The 25,934-nt window shown below is 41.9% G+C and overlaps 1 protein-coding gene and 1 non-coding gene across 2 annotated transcripts in view; one reads left to right on the top strand and one right to left on the bottom strand.

Moving 5' to 3' along the window:
- The window catches only part of Hsd17b2 (hydroxysteroid 17-beta dehydrogenase 2), a 74,167-nt gene that overhangs the window by 7,293 nt on the left and 40,940 nt on the right, over positions 1-25,934 (bottom strand). The window contains exon 3 of the mRNA XM_027933292.2: positions 25,461-25,646. Within this exon, the coding sequence (XP_027789093.2) occupies positions 25,461-25,646 (186 nt within the window). The remainder of the gene's footprint in view (positions 1-25,460; positions 25,647-25,934) is intronic.
- Trnav-cac (transfer RNA valine (anticodon CAC)) lies at positions 1,933-2,000 on the top strand. The gene has a single exon. It is a non-coding gene; the product is annotated as a tRNA-Val (tRNA).

Here is a 25,934-nt window from a genome sequence, read left to right as displayed (position 1 = left end):
TCCATGTTTAGGCCCTCAGATCCGCAAGTTCCTCAGACATCCATGTTTAGGCTCCCGGATCCGGATCCGGAAGTTCCTCAGGTGCACATCCATGTTTAGGCCGAAGCATCCAGAAGTGCCTCAGATGCACGTTCATGTTTAGGCTCTAAGATCTGGAAGTTCCTCAGGTGTCCATATTTATGCCTACAGATCCGGAGGTTTCTCAGGTGCACATCCATTTTTAGGCCTACGGATCCAGAGGTTTCTCAGGTGCACATCCATGTTTAGGTCCCCGGATCCGGAAGTTCCTTGGGTGCATGTCCATGTTTAAGCCCCCCGGATCCAGAAGTTCCTCAAGCATTGTTTAGGTTCTAGGATCCGGAAGTGCCTCAGGTGTCCACGTTTAGGCCCCCAGATCCGGAAGTTCCTCAGGCGTCCATATTTAGGCCCACGGATCCGGAGGTTCCTCAGGTGCACGTCCATGTTTAGGCCCCCGGATCTGGAATTTCCTTAGTTGCACGTCCATATTTAGGCTGTAGGATCCTGAAGTTCCTTTGGTGCACGTCCATGTTGAGACTCTAGGATCCAGAAGTTCCTCAGGTGTCCATGTTTAGGCCCCCGGATCCGGAAGTTCCTCAGGCATCCATGTTTAGGCTCTAGGATCCGGAAGTTCCTCAGGCGTCCATGTTTAGGCCCCTTGATCTGATCTTTCCAGAGAAGATACCACCCAACAAACTCCTCAAGTCCCAGAACTCTGCAGCAGCCCAAGCCTTTTTCCCTGTGCATTAATCTGGTCTGCGCAGACAAAACTCCCAGCAATGGTACTACTTTATACTGGTGAGAGCTACTTCAACCAGCTTCAGTTTTAGGTCACTCCAGTTTGGCAGTTTGGTAAATGATACAAAAAGAGGATGGGGTTACTAACAAACTCTCCCCCCACCACCCTCCACAGCCCAAGAAGAAACAAAGAAGGACAGCCGGGCATAGGCAGTGACCATCCATCCTCATCAACAACTTTGACCACCTCACTGGAGACAATTCTTATATTTTTCATTAAGATTGTGTGTGTGTGTGTGTGTGTGTGTTTGTGTGTGTGTGTGTGTGTGTTCTTGCTGTGCTGGTTAGTTTGCAGATATATATACATATACATTTTTGTTTCTTTTTCTCATTTTAAATATTTTTTCACAATAGTTAAAAAATTTTTTCTTGTCTTTTAAGAATTAGGGGTTTTCTAAAATTTACTTTGGTTGGGTTTGGTTTTTGTTTCTTTATTTCTCTTTTTCACTTACTCTACTTTATTCTCCCATTAACAGTCAAATCTCTTCCCTCCCTTTGTGTTTTATTCTGTTTAACACCTCCTTCTTTATAACCATCATTGGCTACATCTCTTCTGCATTCTCTCTGTTTACATTTTGACCATTATGAGTATTCTTTATCTTCCTATCACATTTTCTTTTCTCTCAATGAACAGTATTTTTAGCATCTTTTAAAACTATTTGGTTGATAGAACTCCTGCCTCTACCATTCACATTGTTGCAGTTACTAATACTGTGGATTGCACAGTTAAAACCTGCTTTAATGCCAAATCTAGTTCATGGTTATTTATTGTTTTGCTGTTGGCAATTGTTTTGCTGTTGGTTATTTATTGTTTTGCTGTCCCCAACATTTCTGTTTGTGGTAGTTAACATTATAGATGTCATAATAGGCACTAGGTATTTATTTTAATTCTGTACATTGTATTGGTTGCTATTGTTCATTTCCCTCTTTTCAGTGAGATTCTGGGAATATACAGGGACACTACAAATTCACAGGGTACAGACTCAACTATAGAACTAAACCCAGTTAGATACAGCACACCTTGCAACTCACAGATTAACCATACTCAAAGTTAAGTAAAACTTTAATACAGAGCTGTATTAAAGTTTAATACATGCTGTATTAATACTTTAATAATATAGCTCAGTTGGTAGAGCGTTTGCCTCACATGCATAAGGCCCTGGGTTCAATTCCCAGCATCAAAAACAAACAAACGAAAACTTTAATACAAAGAATAGATGAAGCAAAAATTCCAAACTAATGACCTGGTCAAAGTAAGAATGGTTAGCAAATAACATTAGGTTCCATTCATGAACATCCACTTTTACAACAAAAACAGAAAAAATTAACACAAAGGCTGTGAATACCACATACAAGGGGTCTCAATCTAGATTATTCTAGGACACTTTGGCAGGAAAATATTGTGCTAAAAATATCCATTCATAAAAGTAGAAGAGAAATACATCCTAAAAGATGCATAAAACCCAACTCAAGAATCGAAAGATGTGAAAACAAGGTAATACAATGCCTCCTAAATTTCATAATTCACCAGCAACTGACTTCAAATATATTGAAATGAATGAAATATCAGATAAGGAATTTAAAGAATGATTTTCAAATTACCAATAAATTCCAAGACAATACAGAAAACAACTAAATGAATTAAAGAGATCAGTACAGGGTATAAAGAAATATTCAATAACAGATAAAACTATTGAAAAAGAACCAAACAGAAACCTTGTAGTTGAAATGTATACTAAATCAAATAAAATGCTCAGTTGAAAGTCTCTCTAATAGAGTAAGCCATGCTGAAGACAGAATCACAGAGCTGGAAGACAAAGTTTTGGGCCTTGAAAATTCAGACAGTATTTTTAAAAAATAAAGAAGTAATCATGATAGGAATATATAAGAACAACATTAAGAGACCAAGTTTAAGAATCATTGGAATTAAAGATGGATATGAGATGCATGCTAATGGCATGAATAATCTCTTCAGGGAAATAAAAACAGAAAACTTTCCAAACTTTGAGAATGAAATGGACATTTGGATACAGGGGACATTCAGACCCCAAATAGATAATATTGGAAAAAAAACTCTCATGACACATTACAATTAAAATACCTAACAAAGAGAACAATAATAGAATTTTATTTTATTTTATTTTAAATTTTTTAGTTGTTGATGGATATTTATTTTATTTATTTGTACGTGGTGCTGAGAATTGAACCCAGTGCCTCATGCATGGTAGGCAAGCGTGCTACCACTGAGCCACAACCCCAGCCCCCAATAATAGAATTTTAAAAGACTCAAGAGAAAAAAATGTCAGGTCAGGTCACAATTGGAATGGTATGTCCCAAACCCTAAAAGAAAATAAGTCAACAAGACCACCATATGCAGTAAACCTATCTGCCAGAATTAAAGTAGTAATAAAAACTCTCCAAGATAAGCAAAAAACTAAATAGAATTCAAAAATACTAAGCCAGCACTACATAAAATATGTAAAGAAATATTGCACAGAGAAGAATCAAAAACAAACCCCAGAGCTCAAAATTGTACAAATCTTAATTAAAGAGTACTTAAGCAAATGAGAAACAGGACCAAATAATGGACAATAAAATATATAGGAATAAATTTAACCAGGGAGGTGAAAGACCTCCACAATGAAAACTATAGAACACTAAAAAAGAAGTTGAAGAAGACACAAGAAAATGGAAAGACCTTCCATGTTCATGGATAAGCAGAATAAATATTGTTAAAATGGCCAATATTTCAAAAGCAATAAAAAGATTAAATGCAATTCCCATCAAAATACCAATGTTCTTCACACAACTAGATAAAATAGTCCTAAAATTCATTTGGCAGAATAAAAGACCCAGAGAAGCCAAAACAATTCCAAGCCAAAAAAATAAATAAATAATGCTGGAGGTATCACAAATCTGACTTCAAGTTATACTACAGAGCTATAGTAACAAAAACTGCATAATACTGGCATAAAAACAGATACATAGACCAATGGAAGACACAGAGACAAACCCACGCATTTTATAGCCAAGTGTTCCTTGACAAATAGGTTGAAAACATGCATTGGAGAAAAGACAGCCTTTTTAACAAATGATCCTGGGAAATATAGGTTATCCATATGTAGAATGAAACTAGGGCTGGGGCTGGGGCTCAGTAGTAGAGTGCTCACCTAGCACATGCAACACCCTGGGTTCAATCCTCAGCACCACATAAAAATAAATAAATAAAATAAAGGTATTGTGTCCAACTACAACTTAAAAATAAATATTTAAAAAAGTTTTTTAAAAGAATGAAACTAGACCCTTATCTCTCACCCTGAACAAAATTCTACTCTGCTGAGAGCCACAGCCCAGTTAGAATGGCCCCTGGCATTTTGCCAGAAGTAATGGTTGAGAGGCGAGCCATTAAGATGATGATATTAAGTTAAGCTGTCTATAATTGCTGTGACTGGATGATGCTGGATTGAAACAGGTTGTGTATTCAATTGTATATTAGACCTTTACTATCCGCCTCCATCGCCGGCTACTTAGCAGTTCCCGTTGAGTTCTCGAGGGGTTCGAGAGTGAGTGTGCACACAGCCTGGTGGTGTTCCAGGAGAGCTGGGGGGGGGGGGGGGAAGTTCCGGTTGGTGTGTGGTGTGCCTGGAAGGGCCGCGTGGGTGGTGTTCGCAGAGTTTGGAAATAAAGTTCATTCCTGCTTGAGTGGCTCGTGATTTGTGCCCAGCCAGACTGCGGCACTACCCAAAATGGATCAAAGACCTAGGGATTAGATCAAAAAACTATGCATCACCAAGAAGAAAATACTCCAGTGTATAATCACAGGCAACAACTTTCTCAATAGGGCCCCTAAAGCTCAGAAAAAATTCCAAGAGTTAGTATATGGGATGGCATCAAATTAAAAAGTTTCTGCACAGCAAAGGAAACAATTAAGAATGTAAGGAATGAATCTATATAACTAGAGAAAAGCTTTGCTAACTACTCTTCGGACAAAGGATTAATATACATAATGTATACAGAACTCGAAAACCTTAACACCAAAATAAACAAATAACTGAATTAATAAATGGACAAATGAAGTAAATACTTTTCAAAAGAAAAATATATGAATATATATATATTATATGAAAAAAATATTCAACATTGTTAGCAATTAGGGAAATGCAAATCAAAACTACACTGAGATTTCATCTCACTCCTGGTAGGGTGGCAGTTATCAAGAATACAAATAGTAATAAATGCTGGATAGGATGTGGACAAAAAGATTTTTACACTGTTCAGAATATAAACTTGTACAACCACTATGAAAATCAGTATATCAGTAAATCAGTTCTATTCCTCAAAAGTTTAGGAAGAGAAATTCCACATGACCCAGTTATACCACTCCTCAGTATTTATCCTAAAGAACTGAAATAAGTTCCAGGTATTATAAAGCATGCCAATAATCCCAGCAACTCTGAGGCAGGGGATTGCAAATATGAGGTCAGCAACTTAGCAAGACACTGTCTCAAAATAAAGAGTAAAAAAAAACAAAAACTGGGGATGTGGCTCAGTGGTAAAGCACCCCTGAGTTCAACCCTTGTGGGAGGCCAACCTTATGGGTGACTGAGTTACACTCCCCAGCTGGGTGCTGAGGTGCTCAGTCACAGAAATGGGTGTGTCTTGCTACAGCCCCATGGGTGAAGCTATGCTTACCTGTTCCTTTGTAATATAACCTCTTGCCCTGTTTAGGATAGAATCTTCCATGGAAGTGCCTTGTGTGTGTCCCCTCCTCTTACTGTGCCCTTGGGTGTGGCCTACCCAGGTGTCAGTCAACCTGCTGACAGTGGACATCATGAAGATAGACTCAGCCTCCTGAAACCTGACCCCTTGCCTCATTTGAATAGCTTCTCCTCAATAAAAGGGGTCAGCACGTGCTCTCGCTCTCTCTCTTTCTGCAGACCCTTAAGGTCAGAGGAGCCATCACAGCAACCCCAAAGAAAAAGGTATTTGTGTCTCTTGTGTGGTTATTTCGTGCAGCCCAGTTAGCCCAGTTTAATTAGAGTGACCTCTGAGCCTTTTAGTCGCGAGAACAGAAACCCAGCAAACCCTCACTACCAAAAAAATTAAAAATAAAAATCAGCATACTATAGTGGTACATGCAGACCCATGTGTATAGCAGCACAATTCACAATTGGAACCAGCTATAGAACCAGCATTGGTGTCTGTCAATGGGTGAATGGATAATGAAAATGAGATCTATATGCACAATGAAGTTTATCCAGTCATAAAATAAAAGTCCTCTGCAGGAAAAATGGGTGGAACTTGAAAACATTATGCTAAGGGAAATAAGTCAAACACAGAAACTCACAGGTCATATGTTTTCTCTCATATGCTGGAGCTAAAGAAGAAAAAGGAAAAGAAAGATAGGAGTGACTCTCAGGAAAAAAATAATTTAAAAAAATACCGGAAAAAAAACTGAAATCCTATCTACCCATAGAGGGAGCAGGAATCTCAAAGACATGGTGGATTGCTTAGGTCTATTTTTTAAATGTAATCTGAGTGGGGACATTGATCATTTCCAGGTACTTAACAAAACCATATCTTGAATTGGGGATTGAGGCTCAATTGTGTGAAAGTCACACAGCATAATAATAAATAACTTGGAATGATAAAATTATATGGAACCATACATAAACACATATGCGTACATACACATACATGTAGAAGAAAAACTGGGTAAATGTGAAGAAAATTGGTGAATTTTATCAATACCAGTATGCTAATAATATCATACTATAATTGGGGGCATTGGGATATGATATGTAAAGGATACACAAGATCTCTCTTATTCTTGACAGCTTCAGGCAAATCTACAATGATCTCACTAAAACTTTCAATTCAAAAATGAAAAAGTGCATTAAAGTACAGATACTGTGCTAGTAATCTTTCCACCACTACAAGAAAACACCCGAGAAAGTCAACTTAAAGAAGAAAGACTTATTTCGGCTCACATTCCTGAAGGTTCGGTCAGTGGTCACTTGGCTGAATTGCTGTGGGTTTGTGGTGAGGCAGAGCATTGGGGCAGAGAGGATGTAATGGAGAACAGCTGCTCACCTCATGGCAGCCAGGAAGCAGAGGAAGAAAGAGGAAGTGGCTGGGGAGAAGACACACCCTTCCAGGGCACACCCCAGGGACCTATTTCCTCCAGTAGCCCACCTCCTACAGTTTCCATCACCTCCCAATGACGCCATCAGCTCCGATCCCATCAATAAGGATACAGCCCTCATTATCCAATCACCTCCCCAAAGCCCCACCTCTGACAGTTGCTGCATGGGGGACCAAGCTCTCAACACATGAGCCTTCGGGATACATTTCAGATCCAAACCAAAACAGAGAGCCAGCCTAGTTCATGTCAAATGCCACCATTATTCTTACATTATTATGAATGCTTTAGTCTGATCACAGAACTTCCTTTTGGGGCATGGCTCATCTTGATAAGAAGGATATCCGTCAAAGGTTTTGTCCGGCTCATCTAGAAAGAGATGCTGACCAGTCATAATACCCCATTGCCTAGCACGGAAATTGAGTCTATAAAAGGAGAAGAGCGTTTTCAGAGAAGGGTCAAAGTAGTTCTGGAAGGAAGGGGGAACTTGACTCTAGAGCAGTGGACTCCTTGGCTCATATGACAGAAAAGAATTTCAGCATGAGCCAAATAGAGTCATAGAAGTTTATTTAGGAAAATAGGTATACATTTAAGGAAGAATGTGGGCCATCTCAAGAGTAGCAGACATACTTTGGGGTCCTGGATTTTCTTTTAAAGGACACTTGGTGAGAGGTGGGTATGGGAAGGGTATGATATCAACCTGGTGATCTCAAGATGGTTCATGTTGTCTGATCAATTGCAGGATCCTAGGTTGGTGTGGTCTTCACCTGATCAACAGATAATGCTGGAAATTCTATGTTTCTCTTTGCTTAATCTACTTGTTGGGAGGTTCATTAACAGTTTCCATGGAGATTTACAGACTGACAAGATTTTGAGACTGATATGATAGGTCTGGGAGAGAGACTGGCATAGGAAGTGAGATGCCTAGAAAGGTATGTAGAATTTATGAAAAAAAATGTATTTCCTTGTCCTTCCTGTGTCTCTTTTCTACCTGTACTTTCTGATCTCTTCTATCCTACCTCAGCTTGGGGTGGGCACATGACCCACAGTGAGCCAGAGTCCTTTAGGGAGAACTGATATGTATGATGGAGAAAAGATGGTTGGAATATTTTTTCCTGGCTTCTTCAGTACATTGTCACACCATCTTTGGAGGAAGACTGGATTCTTAGGGGGCTGCTTTTGCTACGGGAGAAGGTAAGCTGAGAAATCAAGGTAGAAGGGGGTCAGAGTGGGGGAAATTATGACAACTTCGTCCTGAAGCCTGGTCTCAGCCAAATGGTAAGCTAGTAACTTCTTCCATTTTTGGTTTAAGCTAATTTGAGGTTTGATCCTGTCACTTACAAACAAAGAGCCCCAAGGCTTAACTGATGTAATTTAAATAGAACATCTGGCATCAAAAATCTCTCATTAAACTGGTTCCCTTCCGGCCAAACAGATAACGAGCTGACTTTTATTTAGGTGAATTTTAGTTTACAAAATCTTTGCATAAAAAATCTAATCACTTCCTTCTATTATTGGCAAGAGAAACCAAAGACATTACATTATTATTGAATTGTGTAGTAACCACAGTCTAGGGGATTGATCTGTGTTTTCACTGCTTGGTGAGTTTACAGGTGACAGAGGTTGCCCAGCCAGGAGGCAGGCAAGCAGAGGGCAGTGGTCAAGATCTGGATTCTAGAGCCAACACTGCCTGGGCTCAAATCACAGCTCTGGCATTAGCCACCTGTTCTCAGGAAAGTGACTTTGTTGTTTATGTGACTCTGCCATTTAATCTGCAAATTAAGAATAATGATGATACAGGCATCAGAGGGTTGTCGTAAAGTTTCAATAAATTAATAGGTCAGAAGAGTGCCTGGCAGAAAGTGGGCCCCATGTCAGGGCTTCCCATTGTTAGTGCTACTCTGTTCCTCACAATCCAACCTTGACAGCCCAGGCTCTGTGTGCCCAGGGTTTCTTAGCAGGACAGGCGCCCTTGCTCCAGCGTCTCTGGGATCACATCCTGTGTGGGTGGTTAAGACCCACCTCAACCTGAGTCACCCTCTGCATTTAAAACCTTGAAACCCAGTCCAAGTGACTCTTTTGAACTCCAAAACTTAAAGTACCACATTAGGGTTTTGGTCACATATTTCTGAACGTGCGCTTTCCTGGTGATGTTCCACCTTTTTGATGAGGAGAGTGCTAGTTTGAATGTGTCCCCCAAAAGCATGTGCTGCAAATTTAATCCTCTGTTCAACAGTGTCGGGGGGCTGGGGCCTGATGAGAGCCGACTGGGCCAGGACACTGAGCCATCATGTCGGGAGGAGTTTGTCACAGAAGAAAGTGTGCAGCCCCCCTCTACTCCCTCCCTCTCTCTCCTTCTTTTGCCCTTTTACCTCCTGCCAAAGAAGGCACTTGCCGGATGCCAGCCCCTCAGTCTTAGACTTTTCAGCCTGTGGAACCACAAGCCAATGAGTTTCTGTTCATTATGAATCATCTAGTCTCAGGTATTCAGTTACATCAGCACAAGAGGGACAGTGAGTCTGACATGTGGAGTAATATAAGAGTACATTACATCCCACAGTGTCATCTGAAAAACACGTTTTGGACCAAACATTCAAAACCTATTTGTTTATTGTGTTATGTTGAACCCTGTGAAATTGCCATTAGACCTCTTACTCACAAAAATGGCCTATTGTAGGGTCCAACTCCACAGACTCAAGCTCATGGGTGCTGTCATTGATGCCAATGATCCCTGATGGTGTAAGATGAAATGAACACAAGTGTACCAGCCTCAACAGCCCAGGACCAGATGGATTTTCAGCCGAGTTCTACAAGACTTTCAAAGAAGAATTAACTCCTCAAAGTATTCCATAAAGTAGAAAAGGAAGAAATCCTTCCAAACTCATTCTTTGAGGCTAATATCAACCTAATACAAAAGCCAGATAAAGACACATCAAGGAAAGAAAACTTCAGACCAATATCCCTGATGAACATAGATGCAAAAATTCCCAATAAAATTTTGGCAAATAACATACAAAAATATATTTAAAAAGATAGTGCACCACGATCAAGGGGGGTTTAACATACGGAAATCAATAAATGTAATTCATCATGTTAATAAGACTTAAAAACAAGAATCATATGATCATCTCAATAGATGCAGAAAAAGCATGTGACAAAATACAGCACACTTTCATGTTCAAAACACCAGGAAAAACTAGGGATAGTAGGAACATACCTCAACATTGTAAAAGCTATATATGCTAGCATCATTCTAAATGGAGAAAAATTGAAAGCCTTCCCACCTAAAACTGGAACAAGACAAGGATGTCCTCTTCCACCACTTCTATTCAACATCATGCTTGAAACTCTAGCCAGAGCAATTAGACAAAAGAAAGAAATTAAAGGGATACAAATAGGTAAAGAAGAACTCAAACTATCACTATTTGCCGATGACATGATTGTTTATCTAAAGATCAAAAAAAGTCCACCAGAAAACTTCTAGAACTAACAAACGAATTCAGCAAAGTAGCAGGATATAAAATCAACACCCATAAATCAAACTTATTCTTATACATTAGCAATGAATCCACTGAAAGACAAATTAGGAAAACTACTCCATTCACAAATAAAAAAAACCTGGGAATTGACCTAACAAAAGAGGTGAAAGATCTCTACAATGAAAACTACAGAACACTAATGAAAGAAATTGAAGAAAACCTCAGAAGATGGAAATGTCTCCCATGCTCCTGGATAGGCAGAATTAATATTGTCAAAATGGCCATACTCCCAAAAGCATTATACAGATTTAATGCAATTCCTATTAAAATCCCAATGACATTATTCATAAAAATAGAAAAAGCAGTCATGAAATTTATTTGGAAAAATAAGAGACCCAGAATAGCTAAAGCAACCCTTAGCAAGAAAAGTAAAGCAGGAGGCATCACAATACCAGGCCTTAAAGTATACTACAGAGCTATAGTAACGAAAACAGCTGGTATTGGCACCAAAATAGACTTGTTTCATTTTAATTTTTACTTAACTGTGGGAATATGGGATCTACCCCCTGAACAGAATTTCAAGCATATGATAGGATTAACAAAAGGCATAATGTCATTCAGGAGAGCAGCAGAAGCAGTTCATCTTGCATTACTGGAGCACTTTGAGAGACCTGCTATTGGTGAACAGAATGCCCCTTATTATGAATCGAAGGCTTGCATTCCCCCAAAATTCATATGTTGAAGCCCGAGCCCTAGTGTAGCTGTATTCGCCCTAGTGTAGCTGTATTCGCCCTAGGGTAGCTGTATTCAAAGATGGGGCCTCTAAGGGAGTCATGAAGGTTAAATGAGATCAGGATGGGGGGCTAATCGGATAGGTTAGTGTCCTTTTAAGAATCAGAAGTATTTGCGTGCTTGTGTGCTCTCTCTCTCTCTCTCTCTCTCTCTCTCTCTCTCTCTCTCTCTCACTAGCTGTGTGACAATGAATTTCCCTGGTCTTTTATCTCCCTACCTATTAAATAGGGGTCAAGACCCCTCCCTCAGTTCTGGAATGAGACCTGGAGGACAGAACACAGGCATGCCTCATTTTAGTGTGTGTGTGTGTATACTCCTTTCTCTCCATCCTCCTTCCCTGCCTCCTTGCACATGCACACACACACACACACACACACACACACCAAGGAAAGACCATGTGAGGACAGAAAGAGAAAACAGTCATTTACAAACCAGGAAGAATATCCTCACCAGAAACCCACACCTTGATCCATGGCTTCCAGCCTTCAAAACTGTGAGAAAGCAGTTTTCTGTTGTTGTTGCAGCCCTCAATCTAAGGTGTCTCATTATGGTAGCCCAAGCAGACAAATTCACCTGTCAACAGCAGGACTTGTTTTAACCAACCCCCTACAGCCCTTCCGAGACCTAGTTGGCCAACCTGTGCGACCACTAATGTCATCCCCCTCACCTTTTCTGCCTCTAGGAGCACTCAGTGAATTAGTTCCTTGACCTGTGTTACCTGCCTGGAGAGTGAATAAATCCAGAATTCACTTTGTTGACGACATGAGTGGTCATTGTCCTTCCTTTACATTGTGGTATGTTATCACTAGGATAAAAATAGGGCACCTGAAGTTACCATTTAGGAACTTACAAAAGACTTGAGATGCTCTCTCTTTCCCCGAGATTGGATTCAAAGCCAGTCTTTGGCTCCCTTGGTGTAGCACAAGCCAAAGTTAGCAATGTTCCCTGAAGTTCTACCAGCCGAAGGTCTTGACTTCAGCTGAGATTTCACAGCACCTCAGAAACTCCACAGACCCACAATAAGCAGCAACTCCATAGTGATCCCTCTTTTTACAACAGGAAGCTAAGAGAAAGGGCTTTGCAAGTCAATACCCAACTAACACAGCAGGGGGCAGAAATCTTTCAGCCCTTCAGCCCCAGGCTGTATCCATCAAGAAAGGGGACCAAGGTGCTGAGCCCATGGTGCTCAGGAGAACACCATAAGGGCTTTCAAGCAGCTTCTGCCTTCTCCAAAGTCAAGTAGACAACTCAAGGCAACAAAGTTTGCTCTGCATGGCACTTTTCCAATCTGAAGAATACAAACCAGTTCCATAACCTAAAGAGAGGCAGGTCTGCGAATTTCTATTAGGCTCGAGGAGCAGAAACTTAAAATTGCATCTGGTGGTTTCCTTATAATATGACAGTCTCTGGGACTTTGACAAGCTGCTGAGTATCACAAAGTTAGGACCTTGTCACTCAAAGTGTGAATGAGAGCCTCTTGCAGCAGCAGTATCTAGGAATCTATAGGAAATCCTCAGGTCCCACTCTAAACCGTTGAGTCAGAAATTCTTGGGGCCCAGAAACTTTTATGGTGGTAAAATTCACCACTTTAATTCTCAGATATACAATTCAGTATGCAAATTAGTGGCATTTGATACATTCAGAATTGTGCAGCCATCACCTCTATCCATCAAGAATATTTTCACAGGGAGATCCAACATGGCGGCGGGCACGGAGAGATCAAGTCTCTGACCTCTTCAGCTGCGCGGGCATAGGGAGTCGTAAACCATATAAATGCTGTTTGCTCAGGATCACTAGGCAATGCTGAGCTGACGTGGATCTGGGGCGAACAGTCTGGGCCTCTCAGAACACACACCGAGCCCGGATCAGCTGAATTCAAGCTCCCGTTCGCCTGCGTCTCGCAGCCAAACCGCTGTGACTCAGCACTAAACGATCCCTCTGAAACAACTGGTTGGCCCTTCTGAACCTGCGGAGGTTAATACCAACTGAGCCTTCATAGGCAGTGGCCACAAGATTGAGAAGGGGCTTGGGAGAGCCAGTCAGGACCCACCCGTTGCATTGGTCACCCGGCAAAGGGAATGAACTGTCGCCATTCGCATGGGATACCACCATGGCAGAGAACTGACATCACCAGAATGTGGCAGAGGAGTTAACTTCATTGAAACCAGCAGCGACAGGTGTGTAATCCCCTAGCCCTTCCTCTCCACACAGCGGGGAAACCTTAAGGGCCCCTCCCAGCTCTCCCGTGAGCACGATAGTCAGACCTAGGGAATCAGGAGTGGCGCAGGACCCGCGGCATGGAACCCCCGGCTACCGCTCCCATCAGTGCTGACAACTGAGGTCTCTTGCACCAGCTACTGGAGGCGTGGCTACCGGAGGGCAAGCAAAATTCGCTGAGGGTTCTCAGCCCCAAGCTCCACAAACTTAGGGTCTGAGGGAATGGCAAACGGGGAGAGTGTGCCCAGTCGTTCAAGAAAATAGGGCTCCTGGGAGCAGCAGATCTGGCGTGTAGCCAGTATTGTGGTGAGCGTCACCGGTGAGCGGGGCCTGGCTTGAGGAAAAGTGGGGAAGTGACTAGACACAAGAGAAGGCCCTAGGCACTCAGGATTGGAGACCCGCCCAGTCTGGAAGGAGGAGCTGCTGCACAGTGATTGGTTCCCACATATTGAGAGGAGAAGCTTGGCCCAGTGGGCACAGCTCCACCTACTGGAAGAGAAGTTAATCAAACTCTAAGACTGCATTTATTAATTTTTTTTTAATTTGGGTTTTTTTTTTATTTTCATTTTTTTATTTTTTAAATTTTTTATTATTTTTTTAATTTTAATTTTTATTTTTTTATTATTTTTTAAATTTTTTTATTTCCTATTTTTTTATTTTGTCTTTTCATTTCTTTTCAATTTCCTTATTCTCCCTTCCTTGAATTCTACCTGCTTACTCTCATTCTCTTTAGTGACTTCTTCCCTTCCCTTCTAATACCTTTCCTCCCAAGCATCAAATAAATTTATAGGAGTAAACAGTAACTCAGCAGTCAAACAGAACAAGAAGTAACATAAGCAGCATGAAAAAGCAAGGAAGAAAAGGAGTACAAACAATGCAGGACAGCCTAAGTATTCAGGAGGACCTAGAGGCATCAGAAAAATGGCCAAATAAAGAACTCAAGGAATAACTTAGACAGATGGAATGGAATCTTAAAGAGGATACGAGACAGCAAATTCAAACAGTGAAAGAACACATTGAAAATGAATTACATAAACAGATAAAAGAAGCAAATAAGCATCTTTATCAGGAGACAGAGATTATAAAAAAATCAAACAATAATTCTAGAAATGAAGGAAACTATAAACCAAACTAAAAACTCAAATGAGAGTATTACTAACAGAGTGGAGCAAGTAGAAGCCAGAACGTCAGATAATGAAGACAAAATATATCATCTTGAAAAGAGTCTAGCCAACTCAGAAAGGCTGGTAAAAAATCACGAGAAAAACATCCAAGAGATATGGGATAACATAAAAAAAACAAACTTAAGAGTCATTGGGATAGAGGAAGGTATACAGGTTCAAACCAAGGAAATGAGCAACCTGCTGAATGAAATATTATAGAAAACTTTCCAGAAATAAAAAAGGAAACGGATATACAAATTGTCGATGCATACAGGACACCGAGCATACAAAATCACAGTAGACCAACGCCAAGACACATTGTTATGAAGATATCCAATATACAGAACAAAGAGAAAATATTAAAAGCTACAAGAGAAAGGAGGCAGATTACATTCAGGGGTGAACCAATAAGGTTAACAACGGACTTTTCATCACAGATGCTGAAAGCGAGAAGATCCTGGAACAACATATTTCAAACACTGAAAGACAATGATGCCAACCAAGAATTTTGTATCCAGCAAAATTAAGCTTCAGGTACAACAATGAAATAAAAATCTTTCATGATAAACAAAAGTTAAAAGAATTGGCAGCCAGAAAACCAGCACTGCAAAGCATCTTGAGCAAAACACTACACAAGGAAGAAATGAAAAACAATAACCAAAACCAACAGTGGGAAGTACCTCAGTAAAAACAGAGGGCGGGGGGAAAGCTAATCATGGAGAAACAAACCAAATTTAAAAAAAAAAAAGATAAATAATCAAACATGGCTGGAATTACAAACCATATATCAATACTAACTCTAAACATTAATGGCTTAAACTCTCCAATAAAGCGACATAGGCTGGTAACATAGATTAAAAAAACAAATCCAACAATATGCTGCCTCCAGGAGACACATCTGATTGGAAGAGACATACACAGGCTAAAGGTGAAAGGTTGGGAAAAAATATACCACGCACATGGTCCTCGTAAGCAAGCAGGGGTGGCCATCCTCATATCGAATAAAATCGACTTCAAGACTAAGTTAATCAAAAGGGATAAGGAAGGACATTATATACTGTTAAAAGGAACCATTCACCAACAAGACATAACAATTATCAATATTTATGCACCAAATAAGGGTGCTGCGACATTCATAAAACAAACTCTAACTCAAGTTCAAGAATCAAATAGACCACAACACAATAATTATGAGTGACTTCAACACACCTCTCTCACCATTGGACAGATCCTCCAAACAAAAGTTGAATAAAGAAACTATAGAACTCAATATCGCAATCAATAACCTAGACTTAACTGACATATATAGAATATATCAACCATCATCAAGTGGATATACTTTTTTCTCAGTAGCACATGGATCCTTCTCAAAAATAGACCATATATTATGCCATAGGGCAACCCTCAGTAAATATAAAGGGATGGAGATAATACCATGCATTTTATCTGATCATAATGGAATGAAACTGGAAATCAATGATAAAAGAAGGAAGGAAAAATCCTACATCACATGGAAAATGAACAATATGTTACTGAATGATCAATGGGTTACAGAAGACATAAAGGAGGAAATAAAAAAATTCTTAGAGATAAATGAAAATACAGACACAACATATTGGAATCTATGGGACACAATGAAAGCAGTTTTAAGAGGGTAATTCATCGCCTGGAGGTCACTCCTCAAAAAAAGAAAAAACCAACAAATAAATGAGCTCACACTTCATCTCAAAGCCCTAGAAAAGGAAGAGCAAAACAACAGCAAATGTAGCAGAAGGCAAGAAATAATTAAAATCAGAGCAGAAATCAACGAAATTGAAACAAAAGAAACTATTGAAAAAATTGACAAAAATAAAAGTTGGTTCTTTGAAAAAATAAATAAGATCGACAGACCCTTAGCCATGCTAACGAAGAGAAGAAGAGAGAGAACTCAAATTACTAACATACGGGATGAAAAAGGCAATATCACAATGGATGCTACAGAAATACAGAAGACAATTAGAAATTATTTTGAAAACCTATATTCCAATGAAATAGAAGATAGTGAAGACATTGATAAATTTCTTAAGTCATATGATTTGCCCAGACTGAGTCAGGAGGATACACACAATTTGAACAGACCAATATCAATGGATGAAATAGAAGAAGCAATCAAAAGACTACCAACCAAGAAAAGCCCAGGACCAGATGGGAATACAGCGGAGTTTTACAAAACCTTTAAAGAAGAATTAATACCAATACTTTTCAAGTTATTTCAGGAAATAGAAAAAGAGGGAGCTCTTCCAAATTCATTCTATGAGGCCAACATCACCCTGATTCTGAAACCAGACAAAGACACCTCAAAGAAAGAAAACTACAGACCAATATCTCTAATGAACCTAGATGCAAAAATCCTCAATAAAATTCTGGCGAATCGGATACAAAAACACATCAAAAAAATTGTGCACCATGATCAAGTAGGATTCATCCCTGGGATGCAAGTATGGTTCAATATATGGAAATCAATAAATGTTATTCACCACATCAATATACTCAAAGATAAGAACCATATGATCATCTCGATGCAGAAAAAGCATTCGACAAAGTACAGCATCCCTTTATGTTCAAAACATTAGAAAAACTAGGGATAACAGGAACTTACCTCAACATTGTAAAAGCTATCTATACTAAACCTCAGGCTAGCATCATTCTGAATGGAGAAATATTGAAGGCATTCCCTCTACAATCTGGAACAAGACAGGGATGCCCTCTATCACCACTTCTATTCAATATAGTTCTCGAAACACTGGCCAGAGCAATTAGACAGAAGAAAGAAATTAAAGGCATAAAAATACGAAAAGAAGAACTTAAATTATCAGTATTTGCGGATGACATGATTCTATACCTAAAAGACCCAAAAGGGTCTACAAAAAAACTACTAGAACTAATAAATGAATTCAGCAAAGTGGCAGGATATAAAATCAACACGCATAAATCAAAGGCATTTCTGTATATCAGCGACAAAACTTCTGAAACGAAATGAGGAAAAACACCCCATTCATAATATCCTCAAAAAAAATAAAATACTTGGGAATCAACCTAACAAAAGAGGTGAAAGATTTATACAATGAAAACTACAGAACCCTAAAGAGAGAAATAGAAGAAGATCTTAGAAGATGGAAAAATATACCCTGTTCATGGATAGGCAGAACTAACATCATCAAAATGGCGATATTACCAAAAGTTCTCTATAGGTTTAATGCAATGCCAATCAAAATCCCAATGGCATTTCTTGTAGAAATAGATAAAGCAATCATGAAATTCATCTGGAAAAATTAAAGACCCAGAATAGCAAAAACAATGCTAAGCAGGAAGTGTGAATCAGGCGGTATAGCGATACCAGACTTCAAACTATACTACAGAGCAATAGTAACAAAAACAGCATGGTACTGGTACCAAAACAGGCGGGTGGACCAGTGGTACAGAATAGAGGACACAGAGACCAATCCACAAAACTACAACTATCTTATATTTGATAAAGGGGCTAAAAGCATGCAATGGAGGAAGGATAGCATCTTCAACAAATGGTGCTGGGAAAACTGGAAATCCATATGCAACAAAATGAAACTGAATCCCCTTCTCTTGCCATGCACAAAAGTTAACTCAAAATGGATCAAGGAGCTTGATATCAAATCAGAGACTCTGCGTATGATAGAAGAAAAAGTTGGCTCCGATCTACATATTGTGGGGTCGGGCTCCAAATTCCTTAATAGGACACCCATTGCATAAGAGTTAATAACAAGAATCAACAAATGGGACTTACTTAAACTAAAAAGTTTTTTCTCTGCAAGAGAAACAATAAGAGAGGTAAATAGGGAGCCTACATCATGGGAACAAATTTTTACTCCTCACACTTCAGATAGAGCCTTAATATCCAGAGTATACAAAGAACTCAAAAAATTAAACAATAAGATAACAAATAACCCAATCAACAAATGGGCCAAGGACCTGAACAGACACTTCTCAGAGGAGGACATACAATCAATCAACAAGTACATGAAAAAAATGCTCACCATCTCTAGCAGTCAGAGAAATGCAAATCAAAAACCACCCTAAGATACTATCTCACTCCAGTAAGATTGGCAGCCATTATGAAGTCAAACAACAACAAGTGCTGGAGAGGATGTGGGGAAAAGGGTACACTTGTACATTGCTGGTGGGACTGCAAATTGGTGCGGCCAATTTGGAAAGCACTATGGAGATTCCTGGGAAAGCTGGGAATGGAACCACCATTTGACCCAGCTATTGCCCTTCTCGGACTATTCCCTGAAGACCTTAAAAGAGCGTACTACAGGGATACTGCCACATCGATGTTCATAGCAGCACAATTCACAATAGCTAGACTGTGGAACCAACACAGATGCCCTTCAATAGATGAATGGATAAAAAAAATGTGGCATTTATACACAATGGAGTATTACTCTGCAATAAAAAATGACAAAATCATGGAATTTGCAGGGAAATGGATGGCATTAGAGCAGATTATGCTAAGTGAAGCTAGCCAATCCCTAAAAAACAAATGCCAAATGTCTTCTTTGATATAATGAGAGAAACTAAGAACAGAGCAGGGATGAAAAGCAGGAGGAAAAGATTAACATTAAACAGAGACATGAGGTGGGAGGGAAAGGGAGAGAAAAGGGAAATTGCATGGAAATGGAAGGAGACCCTCATTGTTATACAAAATTATATATAAGAGATTGTGAGGGGAATGGGGAAAAAAAAACAAGGAGAGAAATGAATTACAGTAGACGGGGTAGAGAGAGAAGATGGGAGGGGAGGGGAGGGGAGGGGGGATAGTAGAGGATAGGAAAGGTAGCAGAATACAACTGTTACTAATATGGCATTATGTAAAAATGTGGATGTGTAACCGATGTGATTCTGCAATCTGTATTTGGGGTAAAAATGAGAGTTCATAACCCACTTGAATCTAATGTATGAAATATGATATGTCAAGAGCTTTGTAATGTTTTGAACAACCAATTAAAAAAAAAGAATATTTTCACCACCTCCAAAGGAAACCAGATACTTATTAATACCTATTAAACAGTCACTGCACTGGCAAACACCAATTCTGCTTTCTGTCTCTATGGGTGTGCCTGCTCTGGATATTTCATATAAAGGGAATCACACAGTAGGTGGCCTTGTGTGTGGTTTCTTTCACTCAGCGTCATGTTTTTAAGGTCCATCCATACCATAGCGTGAATCAGTATTTCACTCCTTTTTGAGGCTGAATGATATTCCATTGCATGGGTACGCCATGTTTTATTTATCCAATGATTCACTGGACGTTCGGGTTGTTTTACCCTTGGCTATTGTGAGTAATGCTGCTCTGCAGAGCCCTTCCTGTTCATCTGTTTTCTGTTCTCTCGGGTATACACCTACAGGTTGCATTGATGGGCCACACGGTCCTTCTGTCTACCTTATGAAGATCTGTCAGATGCTTTCCACAGCAGCTTCACCAGCAGAGTTTGAGGGTTCCAGTTTCTGCACGTCCTCACCAGACTGTGTTGTGTTCTGTTTTGTTGTGTATAGCCATCTTAGTGGGCACATTAGTTTACTGTGGCTTTCAATTCCAGACATTGTGTTTGTAGAAGCCCACCTGGTGATTCTCATGCAGCTAAAGCTTAAAAGAGTGGCCCACAGATGAGCAGCATTAACATCACTCAGACTTCTGTGCTAGTGCACAGAAATGCAGAGTCTTGGGCTCCACCCAGAACAACTCGGTCAGATTCTACATTTTGACAGGTGAGTCCCTCAAACATTTGTATGTTTGAGAAGCACTGATGTAGGAGATATCCCTAAACCGCCAACCCTTCCCAATCATCATTTTAATAGAACAGAGTTAGGGTTGTTTTTTTTTTAATGCCCCTGCTTGTCTGATAGGGTCTTCTTTGATGGCCTGGAAAAGCAGGAAGGATGTAGAACTTGGGGCAAAACAGAGACCCCCAGTTTCACACCCTGACTCCATCACCTTCCCGCTATTTGAATCTGGGCTAGCAGAGTTCTCAATCTCTGCATCCTGCAGGTGTTAGAAGTGCACGACTTTAGACATGTAAACACCTAACACCCCAGCGTGGACAGCATGGAAGCGCCACTCAGCCTCACTCTACCCACTGCCCACTGCCCCACAGCCCTGGACAGTGTCGGGGAGGTAAGTAAGCTGGGAGTCCAGCTGACTGATTTTCCAAAAGATTCCCTTGAGGCAGCAAGCTGGCAAGAAGTCTAGGAATGACCCCACGGCCAACCTTAGGCTGAGTTAAATTAAACCTTGAACTCTACTGTATCCCTTGAATATATGGACTTGTAGGGATATCTAAGGCTGCTTCATTTGGTGTAAGGTGATTTTTATCAGCTCGAGATGGTGGGAAAAGATTATTGTAACTGAGAGGTCCCTTTTATAGGGTGGAGATACGATGGGATGTGGTTTGTCCCCCAGAGGTGCATGTGCTAGAAGCTTGGTCCCCAGTGTGTGGGTGTTGAAGTGGTGAAAACTGAAGAGTGGGCCTAGAGAAAGGCAGTTAGGAAACTGGGGCTCCATCCTCACCCCACAGGAGAAGACTGGGCTTTGGGACTGGCTTAGTCCCTCCAAGTATGGGTTGCTATAGAACAAGTTTGGCCATCTTGGACCACTCTTGCACACATGCCCCTTAAGCCCATGGCCATTTCCCTTTCTGCTTCTCCGCCATGTTGTGAGGCTGCCAAGGGTGCCCCTTGCCAAACACTGGCCTCATGATGTTTGGACCTTTCAGCCACCAAAATAAACTCTTTATGAAAAGTGCCTAGCTTGGGTTCTGTGTTATAGCAACACCAACAGACTGAGATGGACACTTTCAATTTATCACTGACTGTGTTCATCTTCAGAGCCTGCAATGCATTTAAACCAACAGCTGAGACCATAGGTTCTCAACTGGGGTGGATTTTACCCCCCACCCTGGGGGGGTCATGTGGCAACAGCTGAAGATTTGTCACCATGGGGGTGGAAAGTGGTACTAGGATCTAGTGGGAGAAGGACATGGACACTGCCAAACACCACCCCCACTACAGGACAACCCCCCACCGAAAGAATCATCCTCTCCCCAAAATGTCAAGAGCACACAGGATGAGAAACACTGCCCCAGATGCCCTAGATGCCCTAGCACCCTTGAAAAATGCTCCCAGGTGTTACCTCACACCCACTTAAAAGATGATAAAATAGAGTCAAGACAAAACAGAGGGCCTGCCCCAGGTCACCCAGCTGATTCAGCAGAGCGCAATGCAAATCAGGACCAACTCAAAATCCCTGCGGCCTGAGACACTTCAGAAGCATCTGCCTTCTCATTGAAGCTCCGCATGCAAATGTGTAGGAGTGGCTACTCTGTTATTTCCCAAGAGGAAAACAGGCAGAGAAAGCTCCTAGGCCTCAGGAACAGGAAGATTATCCAACTGCCTTACCAGGATGGGGGTTAAAGAGCATAATCCTGGTGTGGGAGGGACGATGACTATATTATTACAGGGGAAAGTCTCCTGGAGCAGGCACGGCCCCATCCTGAAGGAGTGGCCTGTTGGGGTTGCCCACTCCTCATATGAGGAACCACGCTAAGAACTTCAGGTGGATTATTTTATTGAAGCCTCAGAACACCTCTGTGCGGTCAGCACTCTGGTTTCCTCCACTTCGTGGGGAGAAAAATGGGAGCTTAGAAAGGCCACAGGAGGATGGGTTCTGGGAGTGTCACCCGATTAGGAGGTGGAGAGGAGCACCCCGCCCCGCAGGGGCCCAACCCTGACAGAGAGGAAGCGATTGAGAAATTGATAAGGAATCATCCCTGGACTGGGGCCTTGGGTAGAGGGAGGGGCCCAGAGAGGGAAGGGCCAGCAGGGAGGAGGAGGAAGGAAAGCAGGAGGGGGGGGGGGGGTGAAGAAAGGAGAGGGGCGTGGGGAGTTCACGGGGATGGCCTCCTGTCTGAGATGCAGACAGGAAGTGAGTATAGCAGGAACTGAACTCTGGCCGGCAAACACCACTTGTAACAAGGGTCCTTTCTCCTCCTGTGCACACTCTTGCTCCTGAGGAAGGCAGAGCCCGCCCGTGGGGGGGGGGGGGGTTGTTTACTGAGCAGCTTAGAGTAGGTGGATGAATATGCTGGGCATTGGGAGGGGGTAGAGAAAGAGCTGGAAAGAGGAAAAGGAAAGGGACCATCAAGATTTGGAAGCATGGGGAAGGGGAGGTGACCCAAGGGAGGTGGCCAGCAACTGAAGACCACAGGGCATTTGCACCAAAATGTGTTGTGAGCCATGGGATGTAACCTCTACTCCCTCTTTCCACAGAGTTTTTAAAATAGAATCTTATTTTATTTGGGCTTTGCCTTTGGGGGTGCAATAAAGAGCTGAGTGTTAATTCAACATGGTGTAAGAACTCTCCAGAAAGTGCTAGGAGTCTCTCCTTGTGTTCCTCATCTGTGAGGGTGTTAGGGACTGCACTGGGGCCCCACCTCCACCTAGAAAAATTTGTAAGTTGAACCCTGGCCCTTAGTGTCTTAAGTGTGACTGTATTTGGAGATAGGACTAGTGGTAATTCAGTTTAAATAGGACCACAGTTCAGTAGGGCTGGCATCCTTGCAAGGAGAGGAAGAGACCCCTGGGATGCAAACACACAGACTGTCTACATGAGGAGGTGGCCATCCACAAGCCAGCAAGGGAGGCCGCAGGAGAAACCCTGATCTTGGACTTCAACTTCCAGAACTGCGAGAAAAGAAACATCCGTTGCTAACATACCTACATTTTCTCCCGGAAGCCCTGACAGACTAACACAGAGCTCCAAGTGTTAGCGTCAATTTTCAGAGCTGTGTTTCTGTCTGCTCACGAGCTCCCTGCCCTGCTGGGCACACAATCCTCCACGTCTCGACTGATCTGCTGGTATGTTGGGTGATTTCTAAGTCCTATCAACGTGATCATTTCTAGAGCTTCTCTGGGGCAGGGATTCAAAGGCGGACATGATGAAGGAAGACTTTGTACACTTCAGGGACACACAAGGAGGAACAAAACAAAAAGGCTCCCAGCTCTGAACCATGAAAAACCGGAGGAAGCCTGGACCGCAGGCTCCACAGCCTGAGAGCAAGACCGGCTTCAGCCATGTTGGCTTGGTGCTGATCCCCAAGAAATGGAATAGTGAGGTCAGGTGTCAAGAGTTTGCATAACCCTGGAGTGAGAATAGATGTGAGATGTGTGACTTATTTTAACACTCAAGGTTACTATTTGAAAGGAATACAAGAAATCAGAGAAAGAATTTCTGGCTTGAAAAGAGTGTTCAAGCCACGCTGGTGACACCCAAAAGGGCGACCTCTGTCCTGCAAGCCCTTCACTCACCCATCTTCCATTTCCTGCTCACTCACCCGTCTGCATTTCTTTCTTTATTAATTGAGCTGGTGCTACCAGACACTGGGCCCACGGCACCCATCCTGCATGTTGGAGATAACTAACATGAAACCTTTCAAATGAGTGAGCCGCTCAAAGTGGGGAACAAGGTAGAGAGAAAAGGAAAAAAACATCCTAGTTAATGTGCCAAGAAGGCCATGAGCAATCATTTCAGTAAATATTTGTTAAATGAGTGAGGCAAGGTGTACTTGAGACTTTGCCAGAAGTACCAGATTGTACCAGGGAGCTGCGAGAGGTGAAGCTTCCACAGAGGTCAAACACATCAAGGCCAAGTTCAGAACAAAGTCAAGGGTAAAATGCTGCTAGGTCATGGTGGGGGAGAGGGGTTCCCTTCAGAATTCATTTGCTTCCTCCAAGTAACAGAAATTGGAAAAAATTTAGGAGTGGTCATATAAGTTAAAATATAACACTGGTTGCTCCTAACCCCACTGGAATCTGTCTCTCTCGCCCACTCCCCATCTTTCCTTCCCTCCCCCTCTCCCTTCTTCTGCCTCAGGTCAACCAATGACACCAACCAAAGACATACACCACAGTGAGATTCAAGGGAGTGACTGAGTTAGGAGACAGGATGCAGAATGTGACGGACAGCGATGATTGTCTCAGAAATACAAATGCCCTACAAAAAAAGAAATTCTTCTAGAACCTTTGTTTATATTGCAAAATGCAGGTCCACTCCTCCCAAACCAAACAAAGAAAAGAAATTACACAAGTTGGACGCAGGTAGGGTTGCAGGCAGGGTGCTGGAGTCCACAGGGCAACCCAGTGACTTCCCTCTCACCCACCCCGTCACTGGAGAGAGCTTGTGGGCGCTCCCCAAAGCTGAGGAAGGATCTGAGGGACCATTTGAAAATGTCTGTTCTAGAAGGAAGCCTATGACATGCCAGGCATGGGTGTTGTTTATGGAAAGGGAGAAGATGAAGCCTTTGAATGACTGAGAAAGTCATCAAATGTCACATCCTGACCCAGCTGTGCCCGTCTGCATGACACCAGTGATCCTGGGTTCAACAATGGTGGGCAACATGGGGGTACCAACAGGACCAACAGAGGGAAGGATTTACTCCCAGCTTGCAGAGAGCTGCAGCAGCATGCTGAGTGCACAGCGGGTTGGACACAGGCTTCCTGCCACACGGGTGTCACCTGTGATGTGGGATTTCCTGTCCCAATCCAGGAAAGCCTTGGTTATTGCAGCATGAAGATACTTAAGAAATCTAAAATCCCCAGTAATGAATAGATTAATTAAAAAGTGGACAAGAGTTTGTGCATGAAAGGATTTGAAAGGAGAGAAAGGTCTCATTGTTGTTAAGATCAGCTGGGGATATTCAAACTGACTAATCCTGACCCAGCCCTGTCCGTGTCTGCCCTGCTTGCAACAGGCATCCATGACCATGTGTGACGAGGCTGACTCACCTCCCATGCTGCTGATATTCACCAGCCTCCCCTTGGATTTCCTGAGAAGAGGCAAAAACGTCTTGGTGACTTCTACGGCTCCGAAGAAGTTCACAGCCATGCAGGATTTGTAGTCGGCCATGGGAATGAGCTCCCCGTCCATAGGGAAGCCAAGGATCCCAGCATTGTTGATCACGGCCCACAGTCCTGGGGGCAGAAAGGAGCAGCTGTGAGGAGGGGCAGGACAGGAGAGCTCTGGAGACCCGCATGTCAAAGGACCAACAGTCTCCACGAGTAACCAAAACCACCCACCATAGGGTGCTGTGTGCAGAATCAATCTGTGAAATATCAAAAAGGGGGGGGGTACTTTGTGGGTCTTTCTTTTTGCCTGGAAGTCCTTGCCTGCACTCAGGAAACTGGCTATGTTTCAAATATGGGAAGGGGCACAAGCAGAGGGTAAGAATACCTTTGCCTGGCTTTGAAGTTCAAGAGCTT

Source organism: Marmota flaviventris, chromosome 18 (assembly GCF_047511675.1).
Source record: "Marmota flaviventris isolate mMarFla1 chromosome 18, mMarFla1.hap1, whole genome shotgun sequence".
Classification (NCBI taxonomy): Eukaryota; Metazoa; Chordata; class Mammalia; order Rodentia; family Sciuridae; genus Marmota; species Marmota flaviventris.
The sequence above is the reverse complement of the archived record's forward strand: the minus strand, read 5'-3'. Positions and strand labels throughout refer to the sequence as shown.